Source organism: Benincasa hispida, chromosome 6, assembly GCF_009727055.1.
Source record: "Benincasa hispida cultivar B227 chromosome 6, ASM972705v1, whole genome shotgun sequence".
Classification (NCBI taxonomy): Eukaryota; Viridiplantae; Streptophyta; class Magnoliopsida; order Cucurbitales; family Cucurbitaceae; genus Benincasa; species Benincasa hispida.
The window spans coordinates 38,109,472-38,124,239 of NC_052354.1; the positions used below are offsets into that span (position 1 = coordinate 38,109,472).

The 14,768-nt window shown below is 34.3% G+C and overlaps 1 protein-coding gene across 1 annotated transcript; it reads left to right on the forward strand.

Annotated features, from left to right (window-relative positions):
* The first annotated feature begins 13,726 nt into the window (after positions 1-13,726).
* Positions 13,727-14,418, forward strand: LOC120080461 (protein GLUTAMINE DUMPER 1-like). Its single transcript, XM_039035115.1, has one exon. The coding sequence runs from the start codon at positions 13,822-13,824 to the stop codon at positions 14,218-14,220; it is 399 nt and encodes a 132-aa protein (XP_038891043.1). The 5' UTR covers positions 13,727-13,821; the 3' UTR covers positions 14,221-14,418.
* The last annotated feature ends 350 nt before the right edge of the window (positions 14,419-14,768 follow it).

Sequence of the window (14,768 nt, forward strand, 5' to 3'; positions counted from 1 at the left end):
ACCACAAGCAAGGATAGAAGAATTCTACTATATATAATAGAGTTACATTTTTTTTTTCTTATAGAGGAATACAAACTTTCTTACAAGAAGAAACTATCTTTATTTTATCTCACTCACTTGTAGATTTTTGGGATGATTTGGTAACCATGGGTCCCCACCTATTTATAGCCCAAATAAACTTGGGCATCAAGCAGATTCAATGGTTCTAAATTGTCCTTTATAGATGTGAAAGATCTAATGACCATGAATTGATCTTGGACAAAGTGTAAGTTCCAATGACCCAAAATTGTCTTCAAAAAACTTCTTGAATAGTAAATAATCTTATTGAAAAATCTTGATAATTATCCAACGATCTCCCACTTGGAGATTTGATTGATAATCAATCACGTCTCCACACTATTCTTTCTACCTTGCCATCTTCATGTTGCTTAAGTTTCTGCTAGGCCATTTAAGGATCGACACTAAATGAACTTGTTAGCATTGACTGTCTTTGTCAAGTAATCTACTAAGTTCTTTTTTTTTTTTTTTTTTTTAAATAATAAATTTTATGCATATTCACTGTACCTTCCTCCACTTTCTCACAAACGAAGTGGTATTGTACTGGAATATATTTGGACTTAGCATGGAAAGTTGGATTCCTTCCAAGATACAAGGTGCTCTGATTGTCACAAGACATAATTTTTTTTCATGTTCATGCCCAACTCCTCCAATAGCATTGTTAACCATACCGCTTATTTATAGTTTGTGTAGCTGCAATGTATTCTACTTCTATTGTTGATGTAGCCACCATTGACTGCAGCTTAGATACCCAACTAACTACTCTGCTAGCAAGTGTGAAAACATATCTGGTGGTGGATTTGCTTTTATGAAGATCATATGCAAAATTTGAGTCAACATATCATATGACCGTAAAGTTTGATCCTCCATAACAAAATGTAACATCTATGAACCCTTTAATGTATCTAAGGATCCTTATAACAACATTCCAATGCTCTTGACCAGAATTTTCCATATACCGACAAACAACTCCCACTGCATATGCAATGTCCGATCTGGTAAAAAACATGGCGAACATTAAACTTTCCATTATTGATGCATACGATACTCGAGACATCTCCATCCTCTCTGCTTCATTATTAGGGCTCATACTGGAGGATATCTTGAAATTAACAAGAAAAGGGGGAGAAATTGGCTTACAATCTTGCATGTTGAAGCGTCACAAGACCTTTTTCAGATAATTTTTCTGAGATAGCCAAATCTTCCTATTATTTCTGTTTTGGTGAATTTGCATCTCCAGAATCTTGTTTGTTGGTCCAAAATCTTTCATTTCAAATTCCATAGCCAATTGAGCCTTCAATTCTTCGATATGATCTTTGTTGGGGCCTGCTACCAACATGTCGTCTACGTACAATAGTAAGACAATGAAGTTTTTTTCTCCAAATCTCTTAAAATATGCATAAGGGTATGCATTAAGTCTGTTATATCCAAAGCTCACAATGAAGGAATTAAATCTTTTGTACCAACACCTTAGCGTCTGTTTGAGACCGTACAGAGATTTGTTTAACCTGCAAACCAAGTTCTCTTTCCTTTTACTTCAAAAGCTTCCTAGTTAGAGCATATACATTTCTTCTTCAAAATCTCCATGGAGAAATGTAGTTTTAATATCTAATTGCTCTAAGTATAAGTGAAATATAGAACATATTGATGGGACTATTCTAACCATAGTAAGTCGAACTATTGGAGAAAAAATCTCATTGAAGTCAATACCTTCTTTCTGACTATATCCCTTTACTACCAATCTTGCATGATATCGCTCCACTTGGTTGTCATTTTTGCACTCAATCTTGTGCACCCATTTGTTGTCAATGGGCCTTATCCCTTGTGGTAGTGTTACAAGTTCTCAAGTCTTGTTCTTATGAAGAGTTTTTATTTCTTCTTGCATTGCTATTATCCACTAAGTAACATTTGAACTAGTCATTGCCTCTTGGAGAGTTAATGGCTCTCCATCCTCGGTTAGAAGATAATATGCAACATTTCTCTTCATAATATACTCAGATTGCCAACCTGTTGATTTTTTTATCTGATTGAATCGATGAATTTTTGGTATTTGTGACTCAACGGGTTCTTGGATCTTGTACAATTATTTAGATTCAAAAGAGTCCTTTACAAATTCTTTCTCCACATGTACTGTTGCAGTCTCTGAGCTTTATTTACAGTGCTATCATCTGCTATTTTTTTCTTATCTTCCATAAATACCACATCCCTACTGATGATAACCTTGTGGGTAATGGAATCCCACAGGAGATACCCCTTCACACCATCAACATACCCCAAGAATAAACATCTCCTGGGTTTTGGTTCTAGCTTTATTGTTTCTTGGGCCTTGTACATTACGTACACTAGGTTTCCAAATATATGAAGGTTCGAATAATCAGTTGGCTTGCCAATCCACATATGTATTGGTGTCTTCAACTCAATTGTAGTTGATGGAGCACGATTCACTACATAATAGTTGGTATCAACTACTTTTACCCAAAAAGTTTTGTCTAAGCTTGCAACTCCTAATATTGCTTTTGTTCTCTCTATCAAGGTTCTGTTTATCCACTCTGCCACTCCATTTTGCTGAAGAGTATAAGTAGTAGTGAACTGCCTTTTAATGCCTCCATAATTACAAAATTTCGCAAACTTGTTGCTTATATATTCTCGTCCTTTATATGTCCGCAGGTTAACTTCTCAATTCAGATGAGGGATAACTGACCTCCCTTCGGCAGCTTTTGTCCTAAACATTTAAAGCGTCATTGCGAAACTAAATGTCATACGGGGTTCATGTTAGTTTTGCTAAAACCTTATTGGATGTTGTTTTGTTTTACAACGGGTATTTGCTTAAAACCTAACGTAGGTCAATGTATTTTTCTTTTTAGCAACTCGTTTGTATTTCTATTTAAAGCTTTTAAAATGATCGATTATTTACAATGGAAAGAATTGTGTGATACGAATTTCGTGGCAAACGACCTCCATCCCACCACTCTCCAAAAGTGGAGACAAGACAGTAAATATGATTTATTGGTATTGGAGACATGTCTGGTAGAGAATGATGATTCTGCTTGATCCTTGATTCAGGTGCTATCAATCATGTCAGTTCCTCTTTCCAAGGATTCAATTCTTAGAAAACATTGCCATAGAGAGAGATAACTCTTTGAGTCGGTACTGGTGAGGTTGTTTCAGCTGTTGCTGTAGGCAGGCTGAAGTTATTTGTTGACAAGAAATGTTATCTATTACTGGATAATGTTTTTGTAGTTCCTCATATTAAGAGGAACTACAAAAACATTATCCAGTAACAGATAAGGAACTTAATCTCAGTTTATTGTCTCATTGAACAAGGCTACACTGTCTCCTTTTCTGAGAATAAAGTGTTTATTTTCAAGAATGGAATGGAGATTGATTATGATTCAATGGAAAATAACTTATATGTACTAAGGCCGTTAGTCATAAAAGCCTTATTTAATACTGAAGTGTTCAGTACAGCAACAATAGCTAAAAGACCAAAGGTTTCTCCAAAGGAAAACGCCTATCTTTGACATCTTAGGTTAGGTCACATCAACCTCAATAGGATTGAGAAGTTGGTGAAGAGTGGACTTCTAAAGAGTTTAGAAGAAAACTCCTTGCCGGTATGTGAATCATGCCTCGAAGGCAAGATGACCAAATGACCTTTTACTGAAAAAGGTTACAGAGCCAGGGAAGCCTTAGAGCTTGTACATTCAGATCTCTGTGGTCCGATGAATGTTAGAGCTTGAGGTAGGTATGAATATTTCATCTCTTTCATAGATAATTATTCAAGGTTTGGATATTTCTTCTTAATGCAATGTAAGTCTGAAGCCCTTGACAAGTTCAAGGAGTATAAGACTGAAGTTGAAAACTTGTTAGGTAAGAAGATAAAAACACTACGATCTGATTGTGGTGGAGAGTATATGGACCTTCAATTCTAGAACTATATGATAGAACATGGGATTGCATTGCAACTCTTGGCCCCTAATACACCTCAGCAGAATAGTGTATCAGAAAAGAGAAACATGACCTTGTTAGACATAGTTCGGTCTATGATAAGTTATGCTCATCTTCCAGACTCGTTTTGGGGTTATGCAATGCAGACTGCATGTTATATCCTAAACAACATTCCCTCGAAAAGTATTTCTGAAATACCTTTTGAGTTATGGAGAGGCCGTAAAGGTAGTTTACACCACTTCAGGATTTGGGGCTGTCCGGCACATGTGCTAGCGACTAATCCAAAGAAGTTGGAACCGCGTTCGAAGGTTTGCCTCTTTGTAGGCTACCCCAAGGAAACGAGAGGAGGATACTTCTATGATCCGAGTGAGAACAAAGTGTTTGTTTCCACTAATACTATCTTCTTGGAAGAAGATTACATGAGGGATCATAAACCACGAAGTAAGCTCGTTTTACGTGAGATCTCAAGTGAGACTGAGACTGCTGAGGGTTCAACAAGAGTTGTTGAACTGACCGATAAATCAACAAGAGTTGTTGAGGTCGGAACGTCTAGTCAACTAGCTCAAGAGTTGAGACTGCCTCGACGTAGTGGGAGGGTTATGAACCCACCGAATCGCTACATGGGTTTGATTGAAGTCCAAAACGTCATTACGAATGATGGGGTCGAGGATCCATTGTCTTTTAAGAAAACAATGGAGGATGTTGACAAAGATGAATGGGTTAAGGCCATGAACCAGGAAATGGAGACAATGTACTTCAATAATATCTGGGAGCTTGTTGATTCACCTGATGGGGTAAGACCTATTGGGTGTAAGTGGATCTTTAAACGAAAGAGAGGAGTAGATAGAAATGTACAAACCTTTAAGGCTAGACTCGTGGCAAAGGGTTATACCTAGGTTTAGGGTGTTGACCATGAGAAAACTTTCTCACCTGTTGTCATGCTGAAATCTATCAAGATTCTCCTGTCCATAGCCAAATTTTATGATTATGAAATATGGTAAATGGATGTCAAGACTGCCTTTCTTAATGGTAATCTTGAGGAGACCATCTATATGAATCAACCAGAGAGGTTCATAGTTCCAGATCAAGAGCAAAGGGTATGCAAGCTTAATAGGTCCATTTATGGGATGAATCAAACATCTAAATCTTGGAACATCATATTTGACATTGTTGTCAAGTCGTTTGGCTTTGACCAGAACGTTGATGAGCCTTGTGTTTACAAGAAGATCATCAACAACTCAGTAGCTTTCCTGGTACTGTATGTGGATGATATCCTACTAATTAGGAATGATGTAGGGTATCTGACTGACATTAAGAGTTGGCTAGCTGCCCAGTTCCAAATGAAAGATTTGGGTGAGACACAGTATGTTCTCGGGATTCAGATTATTCGGGATCGTAAGAACAAACGGTTAGTCCTGTCTCAGGCATCGTACATTGATCAAAGTTGATCAGGTATAGAATGAAGGATTCCAAGAGGGGTTTGTTACCCTTCAGGCATAAAATTGTTTTATCCAAGGATCAATGTCCTAATACCCTCAAGAAGTTGAGGAGATGAGACAGATTCCCTATGCTTCTGCTGCAGGAAGCTTGATGTATGCAATGTTGTGTACTCGACCCGACATTTGCTATGCAATACGGATTTTTAGTTGGTATCAGTCTAATCCAGGATTTGATCATTGGACGACGGTCAAGACAATCCTCAAGTATCTTCGGAGAACAAGGGATTACATGCTTGTGTATGGAGATAAGGATATGATCATTATAGGATACACGGACTCTGACTTTCAGACCAATCGAGATTCTCGCAAATCGACATCGGGGTCAGTGTTTACTCTGAATGGAGGGGCTGTAGTCTGGCGAAACATCAAGTAAGGATGCATCGTGGACTCCACTATGGAAGCCGAATACGTAGCGGCTTGTGAAGCAGCTAAATAGACTGTTTAGCTGAGGAAGTTCCTATCAGATTTGGAAGTTGTTCCAAATATGGATTTGTCGATCACACTGTATTGTGATAACAGCAGGGTTGTGGCAAATTCGAAGGAACCTCGGAGTCATCGTTGGGGTAAACACATAGAACAGAAATATCACCTGATCAGGGAGATTGTGCATCGCGATGATGTGTTAGTCACGAAGATCGTATCGAAACACAACGTTGATGATCCCTTTACAAAGGCCTTCATGGTTAAAGTGTTTAAGGGTCACCTGGAGAGTCTGGGTCTTCGAGACATGCGACATCTTATCTAGGACAAGTGGGAGATGATACTGGGAGCCCTTGTATATTGTATTGTACATTAATCTCCCGAGTCATTAGGACAAGTAGGAGATTGTTGGGATTGGTATCCTAATTCTCTTGGAGTCTCGTTGTTTTGTAAAGATGCACATTGTTCAATGAATAAAATAAGTGTTATTTAATTCTGGCATTTACTCATATCCAATAAACAAAACTCCTTGGTTATCTTATGTGAACTTAAGCATGTATATGTGATATACAAGTGGATCATGGCCTTAAGTGAATAAAACCTAAAATAGGGTTCTACAGTATAAGGATTAAGGTGGGATACCTGAATCCTGGTGACACTACGGATACGATCCGCTTTTGTAGAGGTTTGCAAGTGTTGTAAACTACTACAGATGGTAAATCCCTGACCATTCATTGGGGACGTGGAGCGGGGTGTCCCTAAAAAAGTTTGTATAAGACCTAGACCACGAGATGACTAGACTTTGTATATAACGTCGTTAATATTAGAGACTTACATCTCACCTAAATAACCATAGGTGACACGACTCAATCTTGAGTGTTTTGGGAACTCTTGCCTTTGAGGGCGGTCCTTTGATTAGTATGGGTGAGAATGGCCAGATTTTTTAACTCAACATGCCTACCTTTTGGGGACTTGTCCTGATTTGGGAGCTGGGAACTCAATCACAAGATAGAATTCACTCCTTTCCTGAAGCAGGGATAAGTAGAGAGATTGCTTCCTTAAGGGCTGATTTCGGGGCTTTGAACATAGTGGCCACAGCTTCTCTTTGGAAGAGAAAACCCAGTCATAGTAGGACTATGATGACTTATGTTCATTAGAGGGATGCAGTGGTACTTAAGGAGACAGATGTAACTACAGGGGCATAACAGTTATTGGCCCAGCTGTACTTATGAGCGATCTGTGAAGATTTGTGCACTACTGATTGGTTTAAGATGGACATATAATATATCTATGGTAAGGAGAGTTCAGTGTCGGTCTTTAGTGGAATGCCTGGCAGTTAACGGATGGTGGATCCCGTGACTAAAGAGTTTAGTCAGTTATTCACGTACTGTTGGAGCTTCGAGCTACAGGTCCATGAGGTCCCCTTGGTAGCTTAATGGATTCAGTTGAGGATCAGTTCTTGTGTTAATTTGAAATGTTCAAATTGAAAAGAGATATTTTGATTATATATGATATAATCGGTTTTATGTATGAGATACATCTAGTGGAGGATTGATGTAAATGAGATTTACATTAAGTATCATGGAATAAAAAAGAAAACTATGGTTTATATGTTTCATGAGATGAAATATTAAAACTATAGGTTATAAATATAATATGATAAGTTAGTTATCATTTATATTTATAATAATATTAATTATTAGATAATTAATTCTTTTTCTTTTAAATAACCAAAGTAGTGGGTGGTTATTGAATCATGGTAACCGTGAGTTTAAAAGAAAAATGGTTTTCTTATTTTGAAAAGAAGTTTTTTTTACAAAAGATTGACAAAGTTTTGAGTTTTCTCTCCGCGCAAAAGAAATTCACGTAGTCATCAAGTAAATACAGATTTACTAAACGACGGCTGGACGAGCTAAACGATCGTGCAGAGTAGAGGCTAAACGATCGTGCAATATTACTAAACGATCGCATAGTTTTGCTAGATGATCGCTGGCCCAAAGTAAACAATTGTGTAGAGTCTGTAGGCGACAGACCGAGCTAAACGATGAGCTAAATGATCGTTTAGCTTTATCTAAACGATTAGGCATCAACCTATACAATAGGTCTCCGCCATCTCCTTGTGTACGCGATTGGAGTTTACTCCTCGTCTGCCTCATACCAAGTCTGAATAGAGCCCACCTTTTTGGATTCTCACTCCGAGAATACCAAGGTAGCTTGTTGGTGGTGTCATACTCAATTCGACACCGTCGAGGTTTTCTACAGGCCGTTCATGGTGCTATGGAGGTCGTTCGTGTTGTGGGGAGTTCGTGATCGAGGAGATCGTTGAGGACGAGTGCGAAGTGTTCATGCTGTGTTGCGGTTGTGTAGATCGAGCGTTCGAGGTTGCTGATTGTTCGAGCGGTTCGCGCAACGAAACGTGGAGACGCATCTTCATAAGCGAGAGAGTGCTTTCTGTGTAGTGTAATTTTTCATGCTATAATTTCTCTGTATGAATTGTATAACCGCTTGTTTGAAGTCGACTGTAAATATATGTTCATTCATGATTGTAATTTAGAATCGTCTTGTTCCATTGCTCATGAAAATCTCGCTTTCGATTTCCTTCTCCCAACACCTTGTGAAGTAATCACTTTACTTCTAGAATTTGATATATAACCTTTAATTTGTGTTGCTTACTTGTAAAATAATGCTCATAAAAGGGTAGAGACACCTTAGTGAGCTTTATGAGTAGATTCTACTCTTCAAGAACTTTTAATCCTTGTTTAGACATGTGTCCAAGTTTTTGAAGTCATATCATCGTGAGATTTTCATTTGGACTACTTGAAGCAATTGATGCTTCTCTTTGTTGAAAAGTTTCTCCCTCCAACATGGACAAGTTTGCATCTACCTTTCTTCCCTTCATAAGTACTAGCGCACCTTGAATCACCTTCATAATTCCCTTCTCAACTACAACTTTACAATCAAGGTCATTAAGTTGACCTAATGAGAGCAAGTTCTTTTTTAGGCCTTCTACATGTCACACTTATTGAATTACGTGAACTGTATTATCATGGAACTTCAACTTGATAGTCCAATATCAACAATCTTCAAGGCATGATAATTATAGCTAGACACAAATCCTCTAGAGGTAGGTTCAGAATGATGGAACTATTCTCAATGAGAGGTCGTGTGATAAGTGGCTCTTGATGAAGAACCATACATCAGCCGTTCTTTTCCTGCCTTCCATAGTTGGCATTGCTTCACAAGACAAGGCACCACCTTTATCTAAGGTGCTTACTACATTTCTCAGGATTGGAATCTTTCTTGTTTAGATTCCAACGATCCTTTTTCAAATGCCACTCCTTTCTACAATTTTAGCACTTCATGTTCTTGTTACTTCGTGATTTAGACCTTCCTTGATTTTTGCTCCCACTTGAACCACGTTTCGGTGATCTATCTCTTGTCATTGCCAAGGCTTCTAACCAAGAATTGCTCGAAGCTAAGTATGGTTAACTTTGAAGTTTCTATGATTAAGCCATCGAAAAGGAAGCTGCACCTAGGTGGTATTGGTAGTAACTTTCAATTCTTTTAAGCCTTTCTTAACCATACTTTCATATCCTCAAGTTCCCTCTCATTTGGATATGATATTGGTTCATTCATGTTCCCATCCTAAACTCAGGATGTTACATGTGTGACTCTAAAAAATAAGGAAAAAAATTAATTAATGATATTAATGTAAAATTACATTATATAATCCTACAACCACTAGCGAAATGGGTAAAAAGGGAAATAAAAAATTTCTCTCCCATTTCCCATATTAGATAGTATAGATAATAAGTTTCAGCTTGACAGAAAAGGTTGGTCAACCTGCGACACGAATGAATGAGAAATAGGTAGATAGAGGATCTTCCCAAGACTATTTAACATTAAGGACTACATTAATTAAGAAAATACTGTTATATGTTAAAAATAGCGTTAAGAAAATAATATTATTGGTTAAAGATAACTTTTTAACAAACGTTTTGATATGTTAAAGTGAGCTTAAGTCTCGCTTCAGATTGAAGGTTTAAATTTCCATATTCCTACTTGTACACATAAAAAAAAAATCTTATGAAATGCTTTCATAGCAATGCATATACGTTATATCGTCATACTCTATTATAGCAATAAAAGGTCTATACTAGCGCTTTTTGTATGCTATTGCATATGATATTTATTGTATACGTAGTAGAATTGAACGTAAAAAAATTTGGTTAAATTATACAAAATACTCATGAACTTTGGATTAAGTTTCAATTATGGTATTTATACTTCAAAAATTTTATTTTTATTCTTGAACTTTGAAATTTGATTCAGAAAATATTGTTAGAGAGCTTTTTATAGTTAAAATAACATGAAGTTCGACTCAATGACCGAGGTGTAAAAAGTAGAAGACATAGGTGTAAATTAAAGTAAAAATTAGTGTATAAAAATTGATTATGTAAATGATTTTAATTTAATTATACCATTTGAAATAAAATTAATGATATTAATCTTTTATATAATTGTAAAATAATTTCATATATGTATTCTATAAAAGTTGTTTCTTGGAACAAGTTCAAAATTCTAAAGTATATATATATATTATTCAAAATTTAAAGATAAAAATGGAAATTTTCAAAATGACATCATTGAAACCTACCCAAAATTGAAGGGCATCTTAACCTACTTTAGATGTAACTCAATTGTGATATTTGGCTTCCCTATGTCTAGGAAAATGAACATATATTACCTTAATTTAAAGTTTAAATAAAACATACAACTTTTATGTCAAAGACAAAATTGGACTGTCAATACTTTCAATTTACATCTACATCTTGAAGGCACTAATTTCTTTAAGAGACCCATGACAAATATATATATATATATATATATATATTTTTTTTTCTAAATTGTTTGAAACTAACTTGTTGTACCTAATTTTTTTTAAAAAAATATTTTAGTTTGCTAACTTAATCCATCATTTATACCACCCCAAAAACAAGTCCTATATGTTGTCAATATCTTTCTAACAATAAGGATACAACACAAAAACACTCATTTGGAAAGATCCAATGCACATATAATTTCCTTGAACTAAATAATCCCCACCAAATTACATACTTTGTTAACTTATTGTACTTATCTCTATTCCTTTATTCATTTGTTTGTTATCTAAGACAAATATATACCATCTCTAGAAACCCATGGCTTCATGCACCACATGCAGCCATTCCTCTGCCTGATGTTTGTTTATTTCCTCCATAATTAGACCCCACATTGTCCACCACATTTTCTCTCACACATGTTGATATATATTAGAGATTTACCAAACCCGAACATAACTCAACTTTCATAAATTATGTACCTTCAATCAAGAAGATTAGAGATTTAAATTCTCTATCCTATATTTTGTTGAACTATCCATATACGAAATCTATTAAAGAATTTTTAGGTTTACATTTATTCAATTTTTGAACTTAAAATGTTTAATTGAATTTTGAAATTCTTAATTTATGTCTAATAGGTTAATGAATTTAAAAAAAGGTGTTAAACAAGTTCTTAAATTTTCAATTTTGTACCGGATCCTCAAAATTTAATTTTAGATTTTAGGACAAATATCAATTTGTACTCCTAAATTTTTGAAGTTGTAACAATTAAAATCTTGAACTAATAATTGTATTAATTTTAACCCTAAACTTTCTTAAGTGTATGTATCAGTTTACATTCTCCTCCAAATTTATAATTTAAGTCAACTAGACTCCTTCCTTAATTTTCATAAGTCAATCAAATTAGAATCTCCATTACAGTTACATTTAAAAATCATCAATGTATTAATTCTTAAACATGTGTAGATTTCTTCAAATGTCGGTTTTATAAAATGGACGATTAGAGTAAATACATGGACGAAAAAATTTTGTCTAAGAACTTTTTTGATTTATTTATGAAAGTTTGCGGGTTTAATTGATAAAATTATTAGTTTCAGACGAGGTTTTTCCAGGCGAAACATAATAGAGGGTATAAATTTATACTCATACAAAATCTCATGATTTATATTAAATTGATACAACTCTTAAAGTTTAAGGTATAAATTAATATTTTCCCTTAATTTTATGTATAGTATGTCATTAATATTTTCAATATTTTAAAATTTAACTGACATAGAAGGAAAAATTGAAAGTTTTAAGATTGTATTAGAAACAATATTAATTTTATATCTAATAATCATATAACTTTCAAAATTGTAAAATATCGGGTATCCACGGGTTGGGTTGGGTTAGGTTGAGGGACTTTTTAGACCCAACCAAATTGTTTGAATTGTAAATTTATTCCACCAAAATAATATTTATTAAAAAATGAACCTAACCCAACTCAACTATGAAACGTTTGGGTTGGATTGGTTAAAGTTACACCGATCATTTGTTTAAATTTTGTTCTAAAAAGAAGTAAAATGTTAACATATAAAAATTTGATTTAATTATTTTCATATATTGAATTAAGATTAACAACTCAATTTTAATTTATATTATGTAAAATCTTTTTCTAAAGTGTTAAAAAGAACTATTTTGAGTTGTTGGAGAATAAATTATCCAAAAAACTAATGAAATTAAATAAAACTAAAATAAATATATGTATATCTAATTTTATTATAAGTAAAAGAAAAATACATTTAAAAATTTATAATATGTTCAAGTTTATTTAGGTTTTTTAAGGTCAACTCATGGACCAACCCAACTTATAAAATTTTCATTTATTTGAATCCAACTCAACCTAAACCACGCGGGTTGGGTTGAGCTGATCGATTTTTTCAGATCACCGATTTCTTTTAATACGTGAATCTCAAGAACTTACTAAATACAAAATTGAAATTTTAGATCTCGTTCGACAACAATTTTGTTTTTAATGATTTTTATTTAAAAATGTTGGTTTCTTCCTAATTCCTCAAATATGAGTTTAACATCTTTTAAATGAGCATTCAGCTAGATTCTAAAACAAAAAACAAGATTTTTTTTTCTAAACTTAATTTTTTTTAATTTTTGAAATTTGGTTTAGTATTTAATAACACTCTGAAAAGGTAGATAACATAACAAAGGAATTTCATAGCTAGAAATAGGAAAATTATTTCAAATGATGAAACTTTTAAAAATATTTACAAAATATAACAAAATTTTAGAATTATCAATGATAGACGTTGATAGACATAGATAAACTTCTATCAGTAGTCATATTTTGGTCTATCATTGATAGTTTTAAAATTTTGCTATATCTGGTAAATATTTTGGTTTATTTTTCTATATTTAAAAACAACCCCTAGAAAGAATATGCATAAGCTTAATTTAATAAATAAAAATATAAAAATAAAATAATTATCAAACAAGACTTAAATATTTTTAAATGTGAGTACTTGACAAACAATTCTTTTTTTTTTTTAAGCCAACAACGATCAATGATCCACGACAAACAAAACAAAGCCCACTATCCTTAAATCTCATCGATATGAATGAAAGGGGAGAATACCATCCTAAATAAAATCTTTCCATATCAAAGGAAAACCTTAAGAGGGTGTTGAAGCTGTTAGAGCACGAACAAATTTAATCACATCTCTAGGGATGCGATGAAAGAGGGCTACATTTATAGAGCTATCAACAAAATGAATATCCTCGATGAAAATCCCAATATCAGATAGAGAAGACTTGAACAAGACACAAAATCAAAAGTTGTGAGGGTGGGTAAATTTGTCATTTAAAAAAATAAAAATATATAAATATATGTAGACACACACTTTTTCATATATTTCATTTTCATTTCCATCTTTCCAAAAAGCTCTTAATACAAAACAACAAACTCACATACCAGAGAATTGATAATAGCCCTTGCTGCAGCCACCAGAGAATCTCTTATCAGCATGGAGGCAGCTGCACCAGCCACTCCATGGCATTCTCCATTGCCATACTTATTCGGTGCCCTCGCCGTCATATCAATTCTTATCTCCTTTTCTTTATTGATCCTTGGCTGCTCTTATTGCCGGAAGGTTTCTGTATCTGTATTGAACGGTGACAACGGTGCTGCTCGAGCTGCTGACATGGAGTCCGATCCACGAAAAGGCGATGATGGTCAGAATCCGGTGCCATCCGCCATGTTTGATGACAAGGTCTTGGTAATAATGGCCGGAGAAGTTAACCCAAGTTTTATAGCTACTCCTATGTCGTTGAGTTTAAATTGTGGTAAAATTATGGGTTGCCGTGAAAATGCAGCTGCGACGGCGACGGTGGCGGCGGAGCATGGTGATGGGGATCGATTGTAGATAGGTTCCTAATTAATTAGTCTATGTTTTTCTTTTCCTTCTTTTAATTTGAATATTGATCTTCTAAAATGTCTCAATTTCATTGTTTTACTTTTAGGTGTGGATTTTTCTTTTCCATTTAGTCCTTACAATAATACATGTTAAAATAATAACTATATAAAAATCTATAGTATTATAAAGTTCATGATCGTGTTTAGGTCCGAGGTTCAAATTTCCATTTCCTATTTGTACTAAACAGTATGGAATTGGTAATTTTTTCTTTTTTTAAATTTTATAGTTGAGTGATATGTCTATTTGATCCAATTTTGATTCTTTTCTTTTAAATTTTTAGTTCATCAAATGATAAGGTTGTGCAATGAAATCAGAGAAGTAAGTCATGTTTTTTCGATTAACTTTAATGTCTTGTGCTAATAAAGATTCTATATACAAAAGATAAAATCAAAATTATTGAAAGATAAACAAACAAATCTAAAATGTTTGAGCCAAAACGATCCTAACTTAATTGACGTCAAGTATGTACTATCAACCTCAACGTTAGAGTTCAATCC